The 26,300-nt window shown below is 42.4% G+C and overlaps 1 protein-coding gene and 1 long non-coding RNA gene across 12 annotated transcripts; one reads left to right on the forward strand and one right to left on the reverse strand.

Moving 5' to 3' along the window:
* Window positions 1–26: 26 nt before the first annotated feature.
* Window positions 27–26,262, forward strand: GIT2 (GIT ArfGAP 2). 11 transcript variants are annotated; one of them, XM_035340180.1, is made up of 22 exons: window positions 27–152; window positions 2,922–3,055; window positions 3,584–3,696; window positions 4,413–4,518; window positions 4,847–4,933; window positions 5,075–5,205; window positions 5,506–5,600; window positions 6,278–6,323; window positions 6,765–6,770; window positions 7,830–7,881; window positions 8,283–8,355; window positions 8,568–8,665; window positions 8,961–9,072; window positions 9,924–10,066; window positions 10,631–10,780; window positions 13,481–13,729; window positions 14,988–15,077; window positions 17,473–17,555; window positions 17,627–17,809; window positions 19,392–19,546; window positions 22,571–22,634; window positions 23,487–23,625. In XM_035340180.1, exons 1-21 carry the CDS (start codon window positions 101–103, stop codon window positions 22,606–22,608), a joined length of 2,196 nt encoding a protein of 731 aa, XP_035196071.1. In that variant the 5' UTR covers window positions 27–100; the 3' UTR covers window positions 22,609–22,634; window positions 23,487–23,625. The 11 variants fall into 11 exon arrangements, with proteins under 11 accessions (XP_035196071.1, XP_035196072.1, XP_035196066.1 ...); XM_035340181.1 differs by having other exon boundaries at window positions 22,571–22,638; window positions 23,487–23,609; XM_035340175.1 differs by lacking the exon at window positions 19,392–19,546 and having other exon boundaries at window positions 23,487–26,262.
* Window positions 7,382–22,611, reverse strand: LOC118174698. Its single transcript, XR_004754745.1, has 3 exons — window positions 22,480–22,611; window positions 16,134–16,140; window positions 7,382–7,393 (listed from the first exon to the last, which is right to left on the reverse strand). It is a non-coding gene; the product is annotated as an uncharacterized LOC118174698 (long non-coding RNA).
* Window positions 26,263–26,300: the final 38 nt, after the last annotated feature.

Below are 26,300 nucleotides of genomic sequence, written 5' to 3' on the forward strand. Positions count from 1 at the left end.
CAGGACGCGGCCCCGCGCATGCGCGCTGCCGCTCGGCCCGGCCCGGCCCGGCGCGGGGCCCCGTGAGCGCGGCAGGAAGCGGCGGCCCCGCGGGGCGGCCATGGCGAAGCGGCTGCGGAGCAGCGAGCTGTGCGCCGACTGCAGCGCCCAGGGTGCGCCGGGGGGGGACCGGGGGGCGGCCCTGAGGGGCCGGGAGGCACCGGGGGGGTGGGACCGGGCCCGCCGTAGGGGCACGGAGCGGGCCGGGAGCGGGGCCGGGGGTTGGCGGCGGGGCTCCGGGGGGCTGTCGGTGACAGCGGGCGGGCTGAGGGCTGGGGGGGGGTCCCGGGTGCCCTGCCTGGGACAGCTGGGCTTCCAGAGCCCTGCCGGTGCCCTGCGGTTCCCGCTCCGGGCGCCTGAAGCTTTGTTATTCTTCAGACCGTCTCCTTTACTTTCTTATTTCTTATAAAGCCAATCGTTCCTCCCTCCCGGATCTTTGCACTCGTTTATTATTTACGCCCCGTGCTGGTTCTCCCCATCTGACCGCTCGCGGACAGCCCGCGATGGATCGAGGCGCTGCAGGGGCGTGTTGGTGGCGCTCAGAAGCCGGGATGCGGCCGGGGGATAACGGCCCTGAAACGGGGCCGCCCGCGGATCCTGCCCTCGGAGGGCTGCGCCTGGCTCCGCAGAGCTCGGCTTTCACAACGGCAGGGCTTGCGAAACGCAGGCCGTGCGTGTCTCACAGGAGGCAGCGCTTGTGTGCTTTCATACCCCGGTGGGGTCGTGAGGCGGTGGTGTGGCTCTTTATTTTTATTTTGTGTTTGCGAGGCTCCTCGGGGCCGTGCGGTGTGTCAGGAGCCGGCCCCTCGCTCTGTTGTGTCAGGACAAAACAGCGCTGCCAGATAGTATCGGATCTTAGCGGAGAGCTCTCCGCTAGAGAACTTAGACTTACCTGTCTACGTAAAGAAACCTGGCTCCTCTCTTTAAATAAAAGTAACCCTTCTTTCACTTGAGGCAGAGGGCGATGGGCCCTCTGGGAGCTGCGGGTGCAGCAGCGTCGGGGCCCCGCAGGGCCCACAGCCTGCTAACCCACAGGAGCAGAGGCTGGCTGCTGCGGTTAACTGCTGGCCGCCTGAGCTCCGTCGGCCGGTGCTTTGTTTCTCTTGTGAAGCACGAGCAGTGTTCTCGTACGGGAGGTGATTTTACGTGTGCTTTTCTGGCCGTTTCCTATTCTCAGGCAGGAGCTCGCGTCTCAGACTGACGGCTCAGGCCCTGCGCACGCTTCCTGTTTTCAGTCACGCTGCCATGTTCCTGAAAGCAAACTTGGCCGACCCTTTTAGCTTCTCCCATGTTGTGCTTTGGGATCAGCTGAAGCGTATCTTGGTTGTGTCCGTAACTGTATCTCGTTCAAAAAAGGGCCAGAACAAACCCCAGCACAGACATTTCAGTTTAAACCTGAACTATCAGCTGCCCTGTACCTGACAGCTCTGTCACACTCTGTAATGCTGCTCCCCTTCTGTGGTACTAAAACGTGTATGAACTGAGACTCCACGGATCTTTGTACAATTTAATTAAAAAAAACACATAGAATAAACCAGTGTGACTTTGGGAACAGGTTGCATCCCTAGGCTTCCCAATGCTTTTTGATCTTCGCTGAGCACGGTGTCAGCTCTGCTGCCTCCACATCACCCAGGCTTCTCAACTGGCCTGAGCCGCTCTCCGTCCTCTCGGCCCCCCAGAACTTCTCAGTCCCCTTGCCAAGTCTGCCCGCTGGCTCTCCTTTCTTCTTATTTTTGTCTTCTTTTTTTGCTGGTCGTACCATCCACGCTTCCAGTGGTGCTGGTTTGGGGCAGATGCTAGGCATACGCATGGACTCTTTCATGAATGTTAGTTCTCGTAAGTAGAATATGTGAGCTCAGATTACAAGCCAAGCCTCTGCTTTTTCTTCAAAAGAATTTTAAAGCCTCGTTTCTGCTATGAAGTGACCAGATAAACAGCAGCTTACTTTATTGTGGCTGAACGGCCAGGCTTTGGAGCCAGTGAAGTTATATTGAGAGAAACCTGCTGTTGACTGTTAGTCAGAACAGGGCAGTGAGATTCAGGAGCAGCTTGTAACCAGTGACCGAAACAAGCAATACGGTGGCTTTCAGAAGAATCTTATTAGTTTATGAATGAGTGTAGGGTGAGGCTGTCTGTAATAAAAAGGGACTAGGCTCATTAGTCTGGAAGGCTGCCTCCAGTCTTAGGTTGTTAGGTGAGAGTTAACGCAGCTCATTTCACTGTTATTTTTTCCCCTCTTAGAAGCTAAAGTTGTTAAAATAATGGAGTGATTTAATAAGAAGGTTGTGTGCTTGTTGTTACTTTGTTTTTTTAATTAGATTCGATTTTTTTTTTCTAAAACATACGCTTTAATTTGGCTCTGGGCTATGTGATAGTTATCATCTGTGAATAGATGCTGCTTTCCCTCCTCATCCATGGTTCAAACAGGTTTTCCTACGTTGCCTTCAGCACACACACAGCATCAGCTCTGCTTAAAAACCACAACAGCGATCAGATCTCGTGTTTGGGGGATCCAGTAAATTTATTGCATGGGTTAGAGCAGGATTTTTATGATGCGCAATTGCTTAGATGCACTCTGACATGATGCAGGAGAGCTCGCATCATAGCAGGCTTGTGTGGTGTTCAGTCAGCCTCAGACCTGCCTCTGGATTTGGAAGTAAGCAGAGTTTTTCAAAACAGAAGAGATCTTCAATTCCTTTTACTTCCTGGGATGTGCTAGGTCTGAAGATCCGTCTTGCTACTTGGTTGTAACGTTTACAGGCTCATGTAATGGCCAAGCAGTAAAGCTCAGGTTAGAATGCAGGGCTTCCTATTTTGGTCTCTGGGTTTGAAGGACAGAGTCGTATTGCCTTCAGTGTTGTAATAAAAGTATTCTTTTTCAGATCCTTGTTGGGCATCTATAAACAGAGGAATTCTGATTTGTGACGAGTGCTGCAGTGTTCATCGAAGCCTGGGGCGCCATATCTCTCAAGTGAGACATCTCAAGCATACACCATGGCCTCCAACATTGCTGCAGGTAGAGAGTAAAAACATGTCTTCCTTCATATACATAAATAAATATATTTAGTGTTTTTGTAGAATTTAAATTGCTGAGCGTTAGAGAGGGGCTGGTCTTTTATTTTTTTTTTAAGGTAATCCTTTATTTCTCTTGTTTTAGCCATGGAAGATCATTAAAATCAGAATTCTGTCTTTTAAATTTGATACCTTTGTTTCGGAGAGTGATCTTCAATTTTTCTTTCAGACTTCCATCGTGCATTTACTTCAATCTATTTTTTCAATATGTAGCAAACCTCTCTTTTTGGTGGAGCTGCTGTTGTGACGAGTAGAGAATTTAAAGGGGGTTCTTATTGCACTCTGTGTAATAACCTCCCAAACACGTGCCTGCTTCCGATACCCCAGCAGGTTATGGCTGCTGGCACACGCAGTATGAATCCAAGTCAGCATGCTGCCCGCTTGAGAATAATCACAGCTATTTGATCAGTCAGTCTGCGCAGCCAGCAACAAACATCCTTCGCTGACTGTTTGTGTACATTTTGGATTTCAGATGGTTGAAACACTGTACAATAATGGTGCTAACTCCATATGGGAACATTCATTGCTGGACCCTGCCTCTGTTATGAGCGGAAGGCGCAAAGCGAACCCGCAGGATAAAGTACAGTAAGTGGAACATTGCAGAATTCTTCTGTTTGGAGAAGCGTGATTATTTTAGTTAGCGGTGACAGAGGCAGCCAGGTAGACGTGGGAACCGAAGTCTGCTTTGTTTCTGGAAGACAACAGGAGGAACGGACTAGACATTTGTTCACTGATTATTTATTTATTTATTATTTCCCCCTTTTTTAATGTATTGCAAAAATGGAAATATATTGCTCGAGTTCTCTGGCTACTGATTCCTGACTCCTTGCTGGGAATAGTGAGGACCGTTGCTTGGATTTGAATCAGAAGACTTTTAATTCTCATGTCATGTACTTCAGTTAACCAAGTGCTACTTATGTGGTTAGGTATGGTTGATGAATGTAAAAGATAGAAGATTTCTGTCACAGTGAATGTGATATTTCATTTTAAAATGTAAATAACTGTATCTAGTATGTATAGATGTTAAACTGTCACAATTTTAAATTCAGTGTTTACCCCTAAGGAAAAAAAACACTGCCTCCTGGAGTCTGCAAACACTTCCATGTTTGTACCAAAAGTATGCTTTGTATAGTTACAAAATCTGCACTTGCTTGTTTTCGTAATGAAAACGTTTCTCTAACTTTGCTACTAGTAACCTGCAAAGGTCCAGTGCTCTAGAGAAAGGAGAATTGATGTCCGTTGTTTTGAAAGCGCTAATATTTGTTTTCTTTCCATTTTGTTGTTTGGGTTTCTCCTTGCAGTCCCAATAAAGCTGAATTCATTAGAGCTAAGTATCAGATGTTAGCATTTGTTCATCGCCTGCCATGCCGAGAAGATGACAGTGTGACTGCCAAAGATCTTAGTAAGGTTAGTGTCTGTTTCTGGCAATGTACAGAAGCTAGTTTGTGTGTAACAGAACACTGAAATCTGACTGAACTTAGTTGGATTTGACTTACTAGTGCTGAATAGCAGCAATAATTGTGTAAACAAACACAGCTTCTGAAACAACCTTTTTCTGTAATATATATAGAGAGATTCTGGACGTGTAGATGGTTGAGAGGCATTGATTTAGGTTAACTTGGAGAAAAACTGTTACACAAAACAGCTGTAGCAAGAATTCTTGTATAACTTTCTTAAGGATAGCTGACTCACACTTACTGCCCCTGTGTTAAGTCCAATCCTGCTTCTTTTTCAGCAACTCCATTCCAGCGTAAGGACAGGAAATCTGGAGACGTGTTTGCGGTTACTCTCCTTAGGAGCTCAAGCCAACTTCTTTCATCCTGTACGAACGTGGTTTTTATTACTTTGATAAATGATCGGTTCTTACAGTTTGTGGAATTTATGCAAATTTCAGTTGATACGTATTTCAATCTTAGAACTGATGATAAAGGAGAGTGATGTGCTTTTTCTTAATAACTTGCAGGAGAAAGGAAATACTCCGCTCCACGTTGCTGCTAAGGCAGGGCAGACTCTACAAGCAGAGTTATTAGCGGTTTATGGTGCTGATCCTGGCACACAAGATTCCAATGGAAAAACTCCTGTTGACTATGCAAGGTAGAAGGCTCGAGATATGTGATGTTTTTGTGTCAACTGATGATCGTAATTCGCATGATGATCCTGGTTAGATCTGTTTCTGTCCTGAAAACAAGCATAAGCTCTATGTATACATAGTTTTTTACCCACTGAAACATAGTGTTGAAAATCCTGCTGTGAGTCTGTGCTGTGTCGATACACCCGAAGTGCTGTGTTGAACAGTGGCTTGTACCAAACTGTTTCTCTGAGCATTTTGGAATTTTTACGCATCCTAAAATGAATAACATAACTTTTTTTTTTTTGTATGTCTGTGTAAATCAGACAAGGTGGGCATCATGAACTGGCAGAGCGCCTGGTGGAAATTCAGTATGAACTCACTGACAGGTTAGCTTTCTATCTCTGTGGCAGGAAACCAGGTAAGTAGAAAAAACTGCGCCTCAAGGTCTTCCAGTGTTAGTTCAAACTGTGCTATATATTTGTCTCAGAGTTAGGTACACTTTCTCTATCAATTTTAAATATTCTAACATTAAATATTAAGTTCCTTTCTGGTTTTGTTTTGTTTTGAACATATGAGATCAGATGAGCATTGTTAAATCAAAAGGAATGAATTGCAGGGAAAATACAAGCTTGGTAATGTTGTATACTCTGCGGGAGATATTGTAGAAACTCTTCTAAGTCGTTTCTTGTTGAAATGTAAAATCCGGAGAGTACCCAATTGAATGGGTACCTCTTGAAAACAAGTAAACTTTGAAACTTCTAGCCAGTAAATACTATGAAGACACCTATATTAGAATTTAAGTTTATTAAAAAAATATATAAAAATAAAAAGGAATTTTAATACAGTTTGCGTGGCTTAATTGTAATCTTATATAACACCAGCAAGCTGTGGTAGGAACGTTCTTTTAGGGCTTGTTAGCTTCCTATAACTGGAAATTGAGTGATCATCTGCAAGATAAACTATGTTTGCATATATTCCTGGGTTTCTCATTATTATCTCGTTTAGTAAAACTGAGTACCAGCTACCTATTCTGACAAAATTGAAAACTATAGTCCACTAACAGCCTATTAAAGTATGGTTTGTTTTCATCTCTAGAGCATAAAAACGGACAGCACTTTGTTATACCTCAGATGGCAGATAGGTAAGTTGCTGATTCTGTGGCATGTCTGAAAACATTTTAAAACAAATAAATAAACAAAAGCCTAATAGTTAAATTTAGAACTGTCCTTTCCTCTGAAATAACTTCTAAGCTTGTTGTCATTTTTAACTTTTTAATGTGTGCTTTGTCAATCTTGGGGGGTTGGTTTTTTTTTTCCCCATAAAGAATATTGGAATTTAAACAAAATCAGAAAATTAAAGAAGTTTACAGTGTTTTTTAAAATTCAGGAGGAAGATGAGACGATTAAATTAAAGGAACATACGTGTATTTCTGGGGAACAGAGTAAGGACCCGTTGAGTTAATTTCCTGATACAGCATTCTGAAACTAGTATTTGCAAAAAAAGCTGAATTTCTCTTTTTTATAATAGATACCAAGTATTAACATTCCTATTTTTCCTTTATTGCTATGCAATTGGAAATTAGACGGCTGTAAGTAAACTGCTGTTCAGTTGATTGCTTGTAAAATTTCTAAGAAAAACAGTAATAGAAATAAAAAATACATAGAGAAACAATGTCATTGTTGATAAAAAAAAATAGTGATGACATTTTTTTTTTAAGTGTTCAGCTATTGGATAAAGTGCTGTCTATTTTCAGTGCTTAGGTATTTTGCGGAGCACAGTAAGCATCATTTGCCTCATTACACAGAGAGGGAAATTGACGTGCGGAGAAAATGAATTGTTCAAAGATGCTCCTTAGGTTGCAGAGCATGGAGTACAACTTGATTGCCTTATCTCTGCTTGATGTCCTCTGCTGGTCTTTTCTTCTTCTTTTTCTTCCTCTTGTGTAGGTGACTGCCTACATGATTCCCTGTGATGGCATTTAATCATGCAGAGATTTTATTTGAGCCTTTCCATACTTATAGGTCAGGGAAGTCATCCCCTGGGTGATATAAACGTGGACTCATAATTTGTCAGCTTCCTCATCTGTGGCTTTTATGATTAATTCTGTTGAACTGCAGCATTTTCATAGTGTGCCTCATGCTGTAGGACGGAAACTAGCAGAACAGATCGTTGACTAATTGGTACAGAATGATGGTGAGCATGGCTCTTTTGCTGTAGCCATTTACAGCCTGATGGTCCCCTACCTGCTGTGTGGTCCAGTGGAACAAATCCTTTGTGGTTCCTGGGGACTCAAGTTTTGGTCAGAATCATCATGTTTTTCAGGTTCCCTACAGAAAGCATTTTATTGCTTTACAACTTGACGGCTCCTTGAGGAGCCATCAAATAGGTACTTATAATCTGAAGTATTGTTGGGATCCTTTTAGTTTAGATTTAAGTTTTTTATTTAGAAAAGTTTAAGAATATGCTAATTAGCATATTAATAATATTGGAAAAGTTAATTATTAAAAACTATAACTGTATACAAATACTAAAAGATTAAGGAGTATCAAATAAAAGATTTTTAATCATTTAATTGTTGACGTGTAGAATTTATTTAAACAAGCATTTAAATGCTGTAGATTTAATGATCACCTTTTTGTTTTCATAGCAGTCTAGATTTATCAGAACTTGCAAAAGCAGCTAAGAAGAAGCTTCAATCTGTAAGTAAAACTTCAGTGTGCTGTGTAACACATCTTTGCCTTAATGTGGTAAACTCTGCACTTCATCTTTCAAGCTGGTTTCAAATACTATTAATTCCTACATAAATAAGTGTCATGCTGGTAGTAGTCATTTTAAATGCATAGCTAGCTAAAGGTAAATGTATTCCTGCACTGTGTTTTTGTGTGTCAGCAGTTGAGCACCAACGCATCCACCTCGCCAGCAGGACTGCTTATTGCCTTATATCTGCTTGATGGATAAATTTACTGTGCAGGCTGAGAAGCAAGCAGTTATATAGGCTGAAAAACAGAGAACTGAGTTGTACACCTGTATTCTAAATGTTATAGAGGTCTTAATTTATTTAGTTTAATTTTGAGCTGTAATTATTCTCTTTTACCCTTAGCTAAGCAACCACTTATTTGAAGAACTTGCCATGGATGTGTATGATGAAGTCGACAGGAGGGAAACAGATGCAGGTGAACGAGGATTTCTGGAATGTGTATAAAATTGGAATTGTTACGTTACGTAAAAGATGCTATTATGAGCACGTGTTCTGTTAAAAGTACTTCTATGTTCAGAAAGTACTGATAATTGTAATTTCTTTGTCCATTGCATTGTCTGCAGGTGCATGATGAAGTAAAAAAATAATAATTATTATTATTTCTTTCCCCCCCTCTTCCCGGAGCAGTTTGGCTTGCTACTCAGAATCATAGTACGCTTGTGACAGAGACCACGGTGGTTCCTTTTCTTCCTGTAAATCCTGAATATTCCTCAACCAGGAATCAGGTATGTGATCTGAATATTATACAAATATTCTTATTTAATAGGCCAGTTATTCTAAGTAATATACTTCACTATTGCAGAAGAGTTTGTGACTACTTCTAAAGAAGTTAAAATAGTTTCAGGTTACCCCTGTCATAGGGGTACCCCTGTCAGAGTTCTGCAGCTGTTTAGTTTAAATTGAACAGTCAATTCGCTGTAACTGCTATAGCCTTCGTTTTACCTGGGTGCTGTGCTGTTCGTCTAATACATGATTTACTTAATATTTTTATTTTTTTTTTATTGTTATTCTGTAACTTAGGGAAGACAGAAGCTGGCTCGATTTAATGCTCATGAATTTGCTACACTAGTTATAGATATTTTAAGTGATGCCAAACGAAGACAACAGGGGAATCCTGTCAGTGGTTCCAAAGGTAAGTTTGGGTTCTGTGTGCGATGTTGCAGTGATCTGATCGATATAATAGTATCCTCTAGAAGTACTGTATCAGTGAAGAGATTTATACCATTTTTATATAACAAGAACTAAACAGGCACTTGGATAGCAAGCTAATGGCAGCAGACATTAGCCCTTCAAAATAATGGCCAAATATGTAAGACTTGTGCATTAAGGCTGATATTTATAATACAATTAAATCAAGTGAAATTCAGGAAAGTCTTTTTACGATGGGTGTGATCTTATGATAGTCTAGTTTTAAAAGAATAAAAATCCAGAAGACTCTTGAATAATTTGAGCGATACTTTTGTTTGGCAGCTAGAATAATGTCAATGTTGTAGATGCTCTTTCCTAGCTGCTATGTACATACAGGACTTTTCTGTAATTGGGATGATTTAGAGCTTATTGTTAATTTTTCTAAAAGTGTTTTTGTTCTTTCTTTCTTGAGCATGTTTGATATCAAAGAATACCAATACCTGTGCCAACAACAGAGCTATAGTTCTAGCTGTAAATGTATTGGAGCAGTGTTTGAACACTAGTCTTCTGTGTGGAGAGAAAATATTAAAATATATATATACATATAATCTTTTTTTAGTTGAATTTTGTCATTCATTTGTCCTGTGTAGTCTGTTTTGTACTTTTTTGTCAGCTTTGGACAGTAATAATCCATAACTATTGGGTGGATCTAAATTAAGTTCTTTTGAACATGCCAAATGGCATTGGTCTTCTGTTGTTTCTTTGGTTGATGTTTTATTTTTTTAATTAATTTTATGCGCTTCTGTTTGTCCTCCAAACTTACCAGTAAATTTTAAAATGAATTTTAATTAACAGAAAATGTGGAACTAATACTCAAATCCATAAGCAATCAACACAGCAGTGAAAGTCAGGATAATGACCAGCCTGATTATGATAGTGTTGCTTCAGATGAAGATACAGATCTGGAAACAAATGCAGCTAAATCTAACAGACAGAAGGTGGGTTTGAGGTATTTATACACATACCAAATTTTATTCATAAAGGTAATCCGAAGTCAGTCTTTCACATTGCAAGGGAAATTAACACACACAACTGATCAGAGAGCTAATGTTTTAATTTTCAACTTCATTTTGGAATCATGCCTCAGTCTGTGTAGTTTCTAACAAAATTAGATGATGTGACTTAAAGAATTTGTACTGTAAAGAAAATGCTCCTTCAGAAAAGCAAAAAAGGGGCAGCAAATTCTAGTATTTCTAGTTTTATCTCATCTGGTAACATACCCACTGTACACTTAGTAATCTGTCTTTTATTGCTTTCTAGTTCCTTATTGTGTATTTAAACAAAAACCCTTAGGAAACAGTATTGTTTCACAGTTTGAATTAACTGAGACAAATGGTTTTGTGCACAGGGGAGCTAAGAGCTTATTGATATCAAATTTCTTTTATATTGGCCTAAAATGATTTGAGTATGTGGATCTTAATAAAAGGTGTGTGAAAAGCTTTTGAAATCTCATTGTCTTGTTTTCTTTTAGTAGTCTCAGGGTTTTCTCTTACTGTTTATAGAGCCTGGATTCAGACTTGTCAGATGGACCAGTGACTGCCCAAGAATACATGCAAGTTAAAAATGCATTGGTGGCTTCTGAGGTAAAGATTCAGCAGTTAATGAAAGTGAACATCAACTTGAGCGATGAGCTGAGAGTCATGCAGAAAAAGGTAAGAAGCACAATAATGTACGCTCTTCACCTAACGATGTGTTTTCAGTTAACTAGAATGAAATTGCTGAAACTGAAGATGCAATAACCCAATATTAGTATAGTGAGAATTTTTTTTAATGGAGCTGTTTTAGAATTGGATGTGAGACTACGAATGTGTGTGTGTAGCACATGCTTTCAATGCTTTTTTTGATCTTTTTTTTTTTTTTCTTTTTTTCGTGGAGATGATGATAGTCTGCTTAGTCCACTCTGACCTAAGTTTTCCAAGTGACGAGACAGTTTTTGCAAGTCTGGTGTACTTGGGCTGTCTTGCTTCAAGAGGAGCAGTTTCTGATAAGCAGGAAGTAAGCGACAGCACACCCATTGTGTGTGCGCATGTGTACACATGTATATAGTGCACTTTAAACTTTTCCAGTATGCAGTTTTATTCCATTAGTAAGCCTGGCTGGAATGACGGGAAATTAAATTTCTAGTCCAGGTTAACAGTAGATAAGACTGAAATATGGCAATAAATTATGGCATTTTTGTATAACAGGAGGCTTGCTTGCATTTGAATCTGGGGGAAATGGTGCATAAAGAATATACTGGTAAACTTGATTGCTGTTTTAAACCTTCAGTGTGGGTTTCCTCTAGATGAGGGTAAGGTACAGGTATCCCATTTATTGTATGAGATACTATGTACAGGTAGTCTTACACAAACAGCAAACTGGTTTTTGCTAAAATTCTAAATTTAAAGCTCCAAAAGTACAATTTGGAAGCTCGACCTTCTAATACTTATATAAATAAGTCAACAATTTGTTGAATGCTTTGCCAGTTTTCTGGTAAATACTATCATTGTTATTATTTGTAACTGAAAATAATCAATGATAAAACAGTACAAACATGGATAAAAATACTTTTTTTTTTTCCCCTCAGTGGAGTAAGGCATCTGAGGCCCCTCTAATTCAGCAGATGCAGATACCTTTATCTGTTTGGTGCCATCCTTTTGTTACAAATGTGTTCAGCCTTTGAGATCTATTGACATGGTGAATACAGGGAGGAACCCAAGAGATCTCCGTGTACTTCCATTGTCTTTTAGCAGCTTGTACTAATCAGGGATTTTTTTTATCACTCGGATTAACTGAGCTTCTTGAAGCAGATTTAATCTATGCATGGGGAAAAAAAATGTGGCCCATGAAGTAATGACTCCTCTGTATTTACGTGGTGTGGCGAAAGAAATCATTGGTCTGCTGCAGCAGAACTTGGTTGAAAGGCAGCACAGCCAGGGCTCGCTCATTTTGAAGATGCACTAGTTTTATGTCCTGATGATGTGCGTAGCTAGGGGACTTGCTTAAGTTAATGCTTGGTGGCTCTGGATTAGTGCGGAAGCATTGCAGCAGCGCACCTTTGTGGAATGCAGAGTAGGGAGGAGTGCTAACAGCTGTATTAGCGCTGAGCTGCTGGGAGCTTCCGTGCGATACAGGAATTCTCTGCTGGGATATTTGTGGCAAGACATCAATGTTGTTGTTCTTCAGCAATTTTCATGGAATAGGTGGCATTCAAGAGTCTCTATTTTTTTTTTTTTTTGTAGGTTGAGGGCTTGGTCTGGATTTACATGAGCTGTTGGTTTAAATTGCACCAAAAGCAGGTTGTAAAATGTGACAGAAGTTAGGAAAAAGGAAACTACAGATTTGACCTATTTAATTGCCTTTAATGTCAAACTTTAAAGAAGTAGCTTGGCTCCTGGCTGATCCTCAGATCTTAAGACATGGTGCATCTGACTACAGAGCACACAAAATGTGGGTTGGGGGGAGCATAATTTGTCTTGATTAAAGTCTGCATGTTTGATTTAGGGTACTGTGAAGTGCTCTAGGCAAATAAGATTGTTCTGATAGAATTTCCTTGAGGTTGCATATGATGCATGGTAAATGAAAGTAGAAATACACAATTTCCTGTTTAAAGGCCATCCTCGGTTTGAAAGCTGTATTCAACATTTTGTTAGAGAATTGCTGATACTTATTTTTTACATCTTTTCTTTATGATGTGTTAATATAGCAAACTTACTCTGAGTAACTCCACAGAAAACAGACCTGTTGCATTTTTACTATCCATCAAATACATAAAATAAAAAAGCTTTAAATTATTTCTCATTGGCTTCTTAGAAAGCAGTAGCTGATACTTTATTTTCATAAGCTAAACTCTCCTCTTGCTTTGCAGAGCAAGCTCTGATTTTCTTTGCGCTGTCTCTGGTGTCTATGCTATAGTTTTGGCATTTTCAGGTCTTGTGGGCCTTATGTTAAAGTCCTCTTGTAAATTCTTGTGTTGACTGCTGGAACGGATCACCTTGCTTGAAAGAACAGTTTTGTTGGCAGTCCTTCCCCACGCATCCTCATTGTGTTACGTGATTTACGTGCCAGTACAGCCAGCCTGGAAGAAACAGATTGTGTGTGTTTTTAACTACAACAGCCAATTTTAAGATCCAATTTGACTTGTGTCCCAGCAAAAAAATGCTGGAAACCAGCACGTAAATATTTTCCAGATCTGCAACATAGATTCTGTGCTTGTACTAAACAAATCAAGTAGATTTTGAGAAATAAATCAACCCCCAGCTACTGGTAGCTGGGTTTGCTAGTGAAGCAGACAAGCGTGTATGGTGTAGTCAGTTTGGTTTTGACGCTTGCTATTAGAAAAACAAAGTCCCACTGCTAAACATTTCTTTCAGCTTCAAACGCTACAGAGTGAGAATACCAACCTCAGAAGACAGGCCACAACCAATATATATCAGGTCCAAACTGGTTCTGAGTACACAGACCCTACCAACAATTCTTCTTTAAAGCGACGACCATCTGCACGGGGTAGCAGACCCATGTCCATGTATGAGACTGGATCAGGTCAGAAACCCTACCTCCCCATGGGAGAGGTCCCATACCCAGAAGAAAGCATAACAAGACTGCAGCCTTTTCCTCCACATGTAAGTAAAACTGCTGATGCTTCTGCATTTCTCCTGATGTTCGGCTTTTCTGTCTCTTCCACCTGTGCTGACTTACCAAAGCTGCTCAACTGTCTGCTTTGGAGTGAATTTGAACTGTAAGAATTGTTACTGTTTGCTGTATTAACATGTCTGCAGGAGCTTGATGTTTAGAAAAGTAAAACTTATAACGATACTGGAATATGTGAACTGGAGCCCTTGGCTTCTGCTCAGCTCTTTCTTTTAATGACAATATATATGCCAAATATCCATGTGTGGCTGTTTGAAAGCCATGAGGGAGGAAAACTAGTATTCCAAGAAGGTGGGTATAGTTCACAGATTTCTTTCTTGATATATACAGGCATATGACAATTTGTGGAAAAAAAAGTGACCTTTTAAAACATAAAATAAAACGGAAGCCAGCTTTTCAACTAGACAACCAGTTTCTAATCTGAGTTTGGAACTGGATACTGAAGATGGTTTAGATCTGTTAGTCAAACAAATTCTTCTGGCTTAGAATTTTTCTGCATGATGCACCACGAGTGAAGACAGAGTTCTGCACTGGCCACAAGGATTCTGCGCTAATGTGGAGGGAGGGCAAATATTCTGTGCAAATCGCAAAGACAGGAGCACACCAGGGAATCAGTGCAGAAATTTGTATGCAGCTCCCCCTCTCTTCAATTAGATTAACGAGAACTTGAAACTATGAAATCTGTATTGTTTTAAATGTTGGCATGTCAATATAAAGGCAGTTCTGGCAGGGAGAAGTGTCAGAATTCTTTTGTACGTGGCTATGCATGCAAAACATGGCAGTGTTTTGTATAGGTCCTTTGCCTTAATTGTTTTGAAATGTGGATAGAGGTAGTGGTTCTGAAGCACTGATTTGTTCTGTGGTGTTGGTTAATTTGGTATCATGGTGAATGTATTTTGTTCTCTGTGGAATTTCGTACCTCTGGAATATCAATATTAGAATTGCTCAGGCAGATTATGAGCAACCTGTTCTGGTGGGAGGGGGATTGGAACTGGAGATCTTTAAGGTCCCTTCCCGCCCATGCTGTTCTATGATTCTCTGATTACCGTGAAGGCAAATGTATTCTGAAAGAATTAAGTCCTTGCAGGCTCAGCTAAGTTCTCAAAATCATTCTTGCTTTATGTCATCTCAATGGTTTTAAAAATGTTCCTTTATTTCCGTTAAGAATTATTTGTGTTTTGTTTTTTTTTTTTTGGTTTTCCCGAGTGTTTTTCTCTTTCCCATTTTTAGATCGGGAGGAGTGCGTTTGTGACCTCCTCTTCATCTCTACCTTCCTTCCCCTCCACGCTTTCCTGGTCAAGGGATGAAAGCACACGAAGGGTTAAGTACCTTCCCAATTGGTCTTTCCCTGGAGGAGGTGGCACTCTCCCTACAAGCTTCTGCCCCTGTCCTCTCCCTTTTATGCTGATAATCTTCATGCTTGCATGAAGCAGTATTTCATCACTTTCCATTTCTTCTGCAACGTGCTGCGGACACTTGCCTTTCTCTAAACTTCACGGCGGCTAAAATCTTCAGCATTTAACACCACGCACAGTGACTCCAAATCACTCGTTCAACTGTGTAACAATGAGAACGGCCAGAAGACAAGTTGGTTGCTGCTTGGGAAGTAATTTGGCAAGCACTCGCTGATATTTCATAAGCCGATGTGTAACCCTTCCTCCTGACTAAAACGCACTGCATGAGGCACATGTATGTCCTAACTTTAAAGCCTGCTTTCTTTGGGGGCTGTCAGTCTGCATCAATCCACTTCGATTCTGATCAGACCTGTTTATTTTACAGGTATTTGGTAGTTTGTTAGAAGTGAGCTCATCCAAGCAGATAACCATTCAGACTGCCCAACAGTTCATTCGTTCAGTGTCGGCTGCCCTGCGTTCTGCTGACCTTAACAGATGAAAAGACTGAGTGGGCACGGGTGCTGGTTTTAGCAAGACTACTTTCAGGTCAAGATGCAAAACACTGAGCGTGTATAAAGGGATTTGTACTGGTGATCCATCAGGATCTACAGAACCTTGTTGTTAGTGCTGTAGCTACCAAAACTCCTTGACTTTAGGAAAAAAAGTTACCAAGGAATATTAAATGCATTCTGTGAGCTCTTGTTATTCCGAAGACACTGTCTTTGCTGCAGCCTCATACATGAACTGTTAGCTGTTTGAAGAATCCTCATCCAATTTCTTAAGCTTTTAAAAACATTTTTCTCTTTTTGTAATGGGACATTCAAATCTACTCCTACTCCAATTGCTAGAAGGAAGCATAAATGCCACCTTGCGTAAGGAGATGGTTAGCACAGCTAGCAAGGCAAACAGTTTGATAGACTAGTCTGTGCCAGCTTCTTTTTTACTCTTTTTTTTTTTTTTTTTTTTTACTTCTTAGTAAGACTTAACTGCTTTTGAAACGGTCTTTCAAGAAAAGTTCTCTCTTTATCCTGCTTTCTGTGTGGTTAACACAGTGCAATCAGCACCGTCTCGTTCCATTCCTTGGGCAAATTTTACAACGTAATACTGAAAGTTTCAAAACCAGCCTGGGTTTAGATGTTGAATGGCAATGCTTAATTAAGATTCCCTTTGTCTTAACTGGAGAGCTCCTGTAGAGCTCCAGCTCTGGCTCCTCAGCGGGGACGGCAAGGCGGTGCGCGGCGCCTGTGAGTGGGGCAGGAGCTGATGCCGAGGCTGAGCTGAGTGTGGTGACACTGACGTGGTGCTCCTGCAGATGGATGAGGAGTAGTGACACTTCTGCTCCACTCTGCAGCTTTTGGGACCGTAGCAGGCAGATGTGCGGTGATCCCAGGGCCTGGCCGAGGGTGGGAACGGGGCCTCGGGGCTTCAGTCTGCGAGTCTGCATGAGGTTGGCCTGGCAGCAGGTGTTGGTACCATAAACCTGGGGTGTACTGCCCGGCTATAAACGACCCAAGAATGCTAAACCAGGTCAGAGAAGGGATCCTAGCCATCTGTGAATTTCCAAGTCTGCTTTGGACCCCAGTCACGGTGTGTTTAGCCAGGGAATGTCATGTGAAAGGGGGAGATATGGGGCTGTGGCTCAGGGCCTCCACCCCCCGTTCTGCAGTGGGCCCCAGCTCTGGTTGCTCTGGCCTCCCCTCTGCGGTGGGCATCCTGCCGTGCCCGGTTGGGCCACCACTCAGTCCAGCATCCCGAATTCAGTCCGGCCTCCCCCTCTGCGCTGGGTTTCAACTCATTTCAGCTTCCCATGCTCGGTTTGGCTTCCACTGTGCCTGCTGTGGGCCTTCTGCTCTTGTTCTGGCTCCCTGCTGTGCTGGGCCTCCCGCTTCGGTTTGGCTCCCCGCTCTCCGGTGGGCCTCCCGCTCACCTCTCAGCCTCCCACTCTGTGGTGGTTTTGCCCTCTCCGCCTCGCCTCCCCACCCTGTTCTGGCCTCTGCTCCCTGCTGAACCCTGCCCTGTGGCCCTGCAGCAGGAGAAGGAGCCTGTGCTGTGACCGCCTGTCCTGCCCCGCCGAGCTCGGAGCCAGGCCCTCCCTCGGGGTCCGGTCGGACTGTGCTGCACAGTAGCATGCAAGGTGTTGGGGCCTCGGGTACAGCAGGGACGAGCTGGCCAGAGGAGCCTGGCACAGGGCAGCGAGGTGCACTGGGCTCCCGACCAGCAGCTGGAGCAGAGCTAACCCCCAAACGTGGGACAGGGGGGTGCTGGCACAGCTTGGGGCTCTTCTTTCATGGACAGTGCTGAAATAAATCTCTTTGTTGCAGGCCTCGAAGCTGGAGAAGCAGAGCAGCGTGTCGGAGAGTGACTACGATAACCCCACTGCCCCTCTGGAGCTGGAGGAGACAGGGTAGGTGTGGAGGACAGGGTGGTGGTGGAGTCCTGTGCTGCAGGGCCAACCTCGGCGTTGTCCATTTGCAGGTCGGGCAGGAAGGGACGGCAGAGGAGCATCATTTGGCAGGGGGAGGGATCCATCCCCGAGGACACCGACACAGCCCCCAGCTCCAGTTTGCCCAGTACAGAAGATGTGATTCGGAAAACTGAGCAGATCACTAAGAATATTCAGGAGCTGCTGCGAGCGGCACAGGAGAACAAGCACGACAGGTAAGGCATGAGTGCAAAAAGCTCTGCAGTTTGAGAAAATGAAGGAAATTCTTCCACCAGCCGTGTTAATGCTGCAGATCCTGATTTCACAGGCATGAAGCATGTAGGCCCGTGGTATTCTCTAGTGTACTGGAGGACATGGGGTGAGCAGGGCTGCGTGACCAGTGCAGATGGTGGAAGCACATGCTCCTGCCCAAAAATCCAGTGCAGCCCCCTGCAAGTGGGTTTGTGCTGCAGCACTGCCTGCCTCCTGCCTGCCCTGCTAAAACTGGTTCTGGGACCAGGAGCAATGGGGAAGAAAGTGCTTGTGAATTCCTGCTGCAAAATGCCAATGTTGTTTAAGATGAACATCAAAGGAGTATTTCAGAGAAATTGACGTAAGTGGAATTTCTCTTGGACCTTCAGACTGTAGTGTCCTTGGGTCAGGTCACCCTTCGTGAGGGTGATAGTAATATTAAGGCTCGTTTCAGGAAAAAACCTGTAAAGCAGGGAGAATTTGACTTTCCTATTAAAATGTTCATACAGTGAATGTACAAGCAAAAGTTATTTTAAAGTACTGCATTTAGTCACAGGTGTAGCTTGGTAAGCAGGAGACTGTTGACAGCACATCAGGCAACATGCAGCTTCAGCTCCCTCAGGAGCTTCTGGCCCAGTCAAACAATTAATTTCCAGAACAAACGTGAGCAAGTAAAAGTGGTAGTCACAGCCTGATGCTCAGGTAGTGCTCCTGCACAGCTTTTATAAAGGACTGTTCGGCACCCATTCCTGTGAGAAGCAGCTGATGATTTTTGTTAAGCCCTTGCTTCCTGCCTTGCTGAGAGAAGTGCACAACAATGGGGCCGCTCTTGTGCTGTGTTTTTTCCTTCTGGTACTTTTCTATTTTTAGAAGGGACAGTGTGTGGCCTTCCCTTCTCACGCTGAATGGCGAGATTTAATGTGTCTGTGCTGAGCTCACTGCCCTTGTCCCTAACCTCTTCCACAGCAGTATGTTGTTGCTTGATTCTCACAGATTAATGAGAGGCAACAGTGAGAGAAGTTTTAAATGAGTTTGGTTTTTGTATGTCACAGTTTACAGTATTTGAATAATAATAAAAAGTCATTGAAACAGTGCAGTGTACCTAACTTTCAGCTGTTAAATTGAATAGATACTTATCAAAGCTGTGCTCTTTTTTCTGTGTTCTGTGCCATGTGTAGAGCATGGCGTTTGCCAGTACTCAAATGAGTATAATCTTCACTGAACTGTGAAGCTGTTGTTCTTTGTTTTCCTGTTCCCTGGCTTTGTCTCCGGGCTGAGAATTGCTCAGCATGGAGCAGGCAGGAGTTGGAGTGGGTTTGTTCCACTGTTCCCTTCCTGCAACAGGGGAACCCTTCCTTAGCAAACTTAGATACTCAGGGAAGTAACAATATAGCTTCCAAATTGGTGCTGAGAATGTTGTAGATAAAAAATCACACACTGTGTAGATAATCAGACAGTAATAAAGTGATGCACGAATATCATCTATTAATGAAACGCCTTCTTCCCTTTTCTATTTTTGTTCTCACTTTCTTCTGTTCCTTTTCCTGTGCTCACCTGGCCGAGCAGACCATTAGAGCGTGCGAGCACGCTCAAGCTCAGACATAGCCTCGGCTGCTTCAGCACGCTGGTTCCCTGGGCCGAGAGAGCTCCCCTGCAGCCTCTGACCATCCAGCAGCCCGGCCCTGCCTCCTGGTACTCTGGCCTCTGTCCCTGCCTCCCAGGCACAGTGTCCTTTCTCTTACTCTCTGCTGCCTTTTTCCCTCACACACCGTCTGCACAGGGGTCGTTAAAGGCTATGCATGAAATGCTTCCGATGATAAAGAAACTGCAGAGAATATCAGGTACAGGTAGTTACGAGCCCTGATGCTGCCAGTTCAGCTGAAGCTCCCGTTACTGATTTAACAGGGAGCAGAATCACAGCCTGGAATTGCAGCTGTCTCTAGTCTAAGAGATTCTCCCATCTCTGTTCTGCCTATTGCCCACCAAGACAAATTATGACAAGTAACTTCTCAGCATGCAGCATTCCCACCTGACACGTAGGTCTTCAACTTTTTGTACAGCTGACGTGCTGAACGAGAACATAATTTGTGCCTCAAATCGATTAAAAAGAAAAAAACTATTTAACCAGTGTCTTCTAAGCTGACCACAATATTATTATTAATGCCTAGTAAAATTTTATTTTTATTAAATAATAATCATACATGAAACATTTTTTCTAAAAGAGAACTTCCCAAGCTTTAACTCCAGGTGTTATTACCAGTGATAAATATCAGAAACGGAGGAAGAGGTTGCCACCTGCTATGGGTAACGATGGATTCCTCCTTCTAAGTTGTCACTCCTGTAATATCCTCCCGATGGCTTAGTGGATTGTGTGCAAATGCACTGAATGTGTCAGGTTATTTCACAAGCTTTCTCATTTCATGAGTGTTCAGACTCTACCAGAAAGCCATTCTTCCAAGACGTGCAATAAACTTTGCAGCTAACCTAGAAAACTGGAGAGATGTTGTGAACTCTGCATCATTCATCTTCGGTCAGGTAATTCTTAGGGGATTATCTGCCTTGTTATTGCAGAGTTTAATCATCAAACTGCCTTTTTTATGACATAAAGTGCTGTTCAGTGTGGCTTGCAGGGAACAAATTAAGAACAGATTAATTTTTAACTCACTGGCAGAAAGGAATTTCCAACAAACTTGAAAGATTTCCCTCCACTTAGGGGTTATTTGGAAGGACTCAGGTGATTTGAGACATACAGAAATACGCCTTTTTTTTTTTTTTTATCAATTTTCCTGCATCGCCAAAATGACCCCAGTGTGTTGCTTCCTTCTCAGTGCGTTTGTGACTGACCCATTTGCAAGATGACTGCATAAAATGTGGGGTTTTGGTTTTTTTTATTAGTTTTATTTTTTTCTTGCTTGAAAGGGCAATGAGCTACCATAATCTACAGGCGCTGATTATTTTTCTTGAATGCGGTTGCTGTGTGATTTTTGAGTGTTTTTTTTTCTCAAGACTGAGCCATATTAATTAACTAATGCTGAAATTGAGTCTTTGAAGCATAAAAGTGAGTCCCTCAAAACACGAATTTTGACAGACCATGCTAACAGAACACTTCACAGCAGCTTGTGGTAGATAGCTTTAAGATGTATTTTGACCGGTATTACTAATTTTCATTTGGTATGCAAGTCAGAAGTGAAATCTATCAGGACTAATGGAATCTGCATTTGTTTTATCAGCTATCACTTATTAACTCCCTAGCGTTACTGAATAGTTAGCCTAAAACTTACCTTTTGTGAACGGAGTCGGTAGCCGAGAGATGCATGCGTTTGTCGGGCGCTGTATGGGAACGGTGTGCTGTATGGTTACGGTGTTTAAATCCCCCCGAGAAGGCATCGTGGCACCGTTAAGCTACCTGCATGGGATGGTTTATGTAAACCTTACCAAAAAAGCGAGGTAGTTCTGTACTGGAAGTCTGGCATGCCCCATTCTTAGGTACATAACCGTCCAGTCCAGGAGATGGAAAGGGAAATAAGCGCCCCGTGCTGCATTGCTGGCTTCAGCTGATGGTGACTGGTCCCGGGATGGAAATCTCGGGGTCGCGGTGTGTCGTCAGCGTGCATCTGCTGCAGTCTGAAGCGTTCGTGCAGCCACGCTGCTGGCCCTGGAGTAGCCCGTTCGTTACGGAGGTTCAGAGAGTAGCTGAGAAACGAACATCAAAGCTGTGAGGGTCAGGCCTCAGGTCTCGCTGCCAGGTGTTTCAAAAGCAAATTGTTGGGTTCACTGTGTTGAGGTAACTTAGGTACAAAGTGGTTTTTGGAAAAGCTTCTTTGTAGCTTACAAATGAGGAAAAAAATTGCAGAAAAATTGTAAGTATTCCTTGAAAGGCATAGACAAGACAGTGCTACTAATGTCAAAGCTTGAATGTGAAATTACGAGTTTGGATGGCCCGAGTTCAACTCTGAAACATGAAATCAATTTAAACACTTATTTTTTAAACTCAGATAGCTGATGTTGTTCAGCTGCTTAGATCCTAAGCAGTTCAAATACTTCTCTTTTCATAGTCTGATTTTATAGTCTCTTAGTTTACGCAGAAAAAGCTCTTTCATAAGGAAAGATTTTCCTAAAATAGTTTTCCAACTGTGGAATCTTGCTTTAAGTTTGTGGCCGACGTACACGAACCAGTTTGCACGGGCATGCTCTCACACACACAACAATGATGTCCATTGTGCACACTCCAAACTGAACCAGCCCAGCAACTTTCTGTAGAATTTAGAGACAAAAACTGCAGCGTTGGGCTGGGGGAGGCGAGGGGGGGGAAACGCGAGCGTGTGAATTAATGTGTGGTTAGGATTCACAGACGTGTCTCCGTAATTGCTTACAAACTGAGGCTTCTTCTGACAACGCTTGGCATAATTGATGTGGATGGTCATTCTTCAAACAAACTTTGATCAAAGAATAATGAAAACTGGAGAATTAATTTTGTATTATTTAAGTTGTGTTTTTTCTGAAGTCAGTTCTGTACAGACCTGTGCTGCGGTGCGCCAGGGAGTGCTCAGTGAGGAGACACTGAGCATCGCAGCATTGTGCTGCACCATCTACTTCAGTTGCCTGAAGCACAGCCTGCAAGGATATTTTTAGAATACGGATGGGGTTTTGTCACTGTTGTTTTTAGAATAATAGTCCCTGACAAGAGAAATTGATGAGGAAAGGGGGTCTCCACACAATGAATAATACATGGCCTCTTTTTGCAGCTATATACCGTGCTCCGAGAGAATACATGTGGCAGTAACAGAAATGGCAGCCTTGTTCCCAAAAGTAAGTACTTGCAGCATTAACATGGCTTTGGCCTCGTTCCTTGTTAGCATAGTTACCTGCAGTAAATGAAAAGCGAGAGCTGTAGGAAGGGAGACATGACTACAGTTTTGTGGGTTGCTTTGCTTTTTTTTTTTTTTTTTTTTTTTTTTTTTATCTTCCATCCTTGTATTTATTCGTGTGCTAATCAGGAAAGGTTAATTTGTGTACCCAGGCCCCTAATTTTACTCTTGGACTTTCAACTTGAACTGCACGCCGTTACTCAGAAAGTGGCAGCTACTTGCCTCTAGTTTGAGGAGTCGTGCTTATGCTGGACTTCTGCTGGGCCCTCAGGTTCTCCTTTGAATGCCATTGCTTGGTTTTTGTACGCGTTCGGATGTTTAGATCTGTTTCTTCACAGCAAAATTTAGGGAGCAAAATTTCCATCACTGAGTTTTTGTAAAGTCTTTTTTACCTCTATAAAAAGTGCCAGGGAAATCTCACGCCATGTGCCTGTCTGAACTGTCTTGTACACGCCCTACCGTGCTGGCAGCCAGGACACGTGCTGGGTAGCAGTAAGTGAGAAAAATTAGAAAACGTGGCTAAGTAACTTCTTACACGAGAGCGGGAAGCAGTATTCCCTGTTCACACCTGAGATTAAAGAGGAGAGATTCTGGGAACCCATTTCATCCACTCCTGCCCTGTCCCTGCAGCGATGGCTCGTAACATCTCGCAGAGCACAGAGAAGTCTGTGTAGAAAGAGCCCTAGCAGCAGCTGTCCCATGCTAAAGAACACTCATCAACCGCTTCTGGCTATTTACAAGTGATCCTAAAATGGTTTTGTTGTTCTGTCTGGTTCAAATTTTACCTTCCCAGAAACCCAAATCTGAACTGGTAAGGACTTCTTTGCGTCTGCTGACATCTAGTGCCTACAGACTCCAATCTGAGTGCAAAAAAACCCTTCCTGTGGAGACGTGCCCTACGACGGACATCCAGCTGGTTACACAGCAAGTCATCCAGTGCGCCTACGACATTGCCAAGGCTGCTAAACAGCTGGTTACCATCACAACCAAAGAGAACAACAACTGAGTCACACTTGGCTTTTTAATCTTGTTTTTTTAAAGGTTGAATTTCAAATATAGGTGTGGAACTATTCAAATTTTTATGAGGAAAACTAAAGGGGCAAGAAACTTTTTTTTAAACTCAGTATTATTTTTGCATGTTTTCTAACAATTTTAACGATTAATTTAACCCACTGCCTTATTTTGTGCCTGTGTTGCCAGTTTAGTTACCGATTATAGCATGTCGCAAATAGCTATTGAGCCAATATCATGTACCGGCGTTGTTTCAAGCTCTTGCTAGATGTTTCCATGAGGCCGCGTTCTGCTTTCAGATAACGCTTGCAAAATTCCCACCAAAGTCAACTGCAGATACCAGAGGGCAGAACCTCGCCTCTGCTCTGTCCATCCTGGAGCCCCACGTGCAATGGTGCCGCTGACTGAGAAACGTGCGGTGAAGCGGGCTCCGAGGGCTCCAGGCCCACACCTGCTGACCAGCCGAAGGAAGCTCGTACTCCTGAGCATGGAATACCAGCCACTGTTACCTGTTCCCATATCAACTGTTGTGCAATAATCATGTTTTTAGTCTGCTGAGACAAGAGTAGCTGTGGGCATCCGAGCTTATTACATGTAGCTATACAAGGTCTTTGTCACTTTATCTATTTTTGGAAGGAATTTCAATTTTAATAGTTGTTTCTTTTAGTTGTCACTATGCCATTAATATATTATGTTTGATGTTACTTTAGGGCATTAGTGGTTAAAATATTATCCCTTGTTTCTGGTTTGGTATCTCATTCTTAAGTTTCCTATGGAATTTTACTGTCATCTTCAAGGCAACACTGTGTTTGCAGCAGCACTGATGCAATTCCACTGAAGATTTATAGCTGAAAAAAAGTGCCAGTTAAAGGAAGCTGTGTCTGCCATAGCATATAACCTCTGTACCTCAACGTATCAATGTGAAAAGATTTCTTATATCCAGTAAGTATTTTGCAAAGCACTCAGAACTTTGAAAAAATATGCAAGTCTGTAATTACAAAAATGAGAGCTCTTTGAGAGTTAAAACTCCATGGAGAACTCAGTAGTTCTTGCCTCCTCACATCCCACGTGGAAGCTTGTGATTTTCAAGGAGCCTGCTGGGGCAGTTTAGCTGGCAGCCAGGTCAGGCAGTGTTTTATTTAGGAGCAAAGTTACAGAACCACAGCAGCTGTCACGTGTCAGCGCTTGGTTTGAATATTCGGACAGCTTTCACAGAAATATTTGAGTCAGGAGTGGCTATCTGCCATTCAAACAGGTTAGAGTATGGAGTCTGCCAAAAAAAACATTCTTCAAGGCTTTCTGGTAGACAGACTGCTGCATTGAGGTTAACAGATGAAACCACTTTCAGCAGTTCCTTCCTCTTGCAAACGAACAGTGTTTGTGTGCATATATAAACGCTAAGTGCCATAACACACTTGGATTCTTGGGGTGGATGTAGCTCCATTTTTAAAGTAGTGTAAATCTGAAGGAGGGAAGGAAGGGAGAGAGTAGATGACAATCCAGTACATTAATCTTCTTCATAGAAACTTTTTCTCCCTTCCTACACCTCCAAATCCTAGAACTGTCTCTAAACTCAGAGGAATGCAGACAGGGTGGGATTGAAACTGTAAAAGATTTCTAAAACCTACTCCAAAATTATTCTGCTGGCAATTAAATACATTAAGAACAGGTTCCCAGAAGATTAGCAAATTAGTATCATTGAAAGGTAGCAGATGGTATTTTTAAATCTCTCAGGACACCATTGTTTGCTTTTCTTTAACATTTCTTACCTGATTTTTGAAGCAGGGTAACACTGAGTTATGTTGTAGGTTTCAGTTTGTGCCTGTACCAAAACAAAAGGACACTTCAGAACCGCAAGCCCTCGTTCTAGCTAGGCTAGCTCCAGGCTTTCTAAAAACAATCATTTATCTTGGTGGAAGACCTAGCTTAAAAAAAAATAAATAAGTGGCCACCTGTAATTGATTTTTCCACTCTGGTAAATTCTGCCATCTCTGAACAAGCCTTTGTTCTAGACTGGTCCTCACCATACCCTGTGACTGCTCCAGCACCCCAGTGCAGGTGATGTGGGGTGTGTGATTTCCTGATGCCATCAATGAAACAGAAGCAGTCTGAGCAAATGCTTATGTGCTACGTCAGATTTCTTCACCAAAGGAGTGTTACAAAGCCAGCTGCAGAACTAAGGAGTAGTAGGGTAACCCCCGAAGCATACAGCATTGCAGGTCAGAACATTTATAGTACCCAAAATACCAGAAGCTTTTTTTTTTTTCCTTTTATGACATCTCCTTCCCCCAGCTCCCAAACCAAAATTCCTCTTTCTTTACAAAATGCTGCATAGGAAAGTAAAACTTTTTTTCTTTTTTGCCTTTTCTGAACCTTGTATTTATCAGTGTCATGCTGTCTGTACTATACTCTGACTTAATCTTTTGTTTACTGCATTACTATAAAATGCTAAAACCTTGTCAATGTATAAAATTACTTGGGATTACTTGACTGCTGGTTTTGTAAAGAAAAGATCTTGAAAGAGTGGCTGTAGTTGAGTAAAGTCTGCAGTGCTCGAACAGTACGCATCTGTGTAACCTTCCTGTAGCAGGGACTC

This window comes from Oxyura jamaicensis, chromosome 15, assembly GCF_011077185.1.
Source record: "Oxyura jamaicensis isolate SHBP4307 breed ruddy duck chromosome 15, BPBGC_Ojam_1.0, whole genome shotgun sequence".
Lineage (NCBI taxonomy): Eukaryota > Metazoa > Chordata > Aves > Anseriformes > Anatidae > Oxyura > Oxyura jamaicensis.

What these genes read in the sequence shown, in the direction of transcription:
- GIT2 (XM_035340175.1), top strand. Translation starts at nt 101, where the DNA reads ATGGCGAAGCGGCTGCGGAGCAGCGAGCTGTGCGCCGACTGCAGCGCC. An exon ending in CTGCCAAAGATCTTAGTAAG is followed by an intron (nt 4,519 to 4,846) that starts GTTAGTGTCTGT and finishes CTTCTTTTTCAG; the next exon opens with CAACTCCATTCCAGCGTAAG. An exon ending in CAGGAGAACAAGCACGACAG is followed by an intron (nt 17,810 to 22,570) that starts GTAAGGCATGAG and finishes CTCTTTTTGCAG; the next exon opens with CTATATACCGTGCTCCGAGA.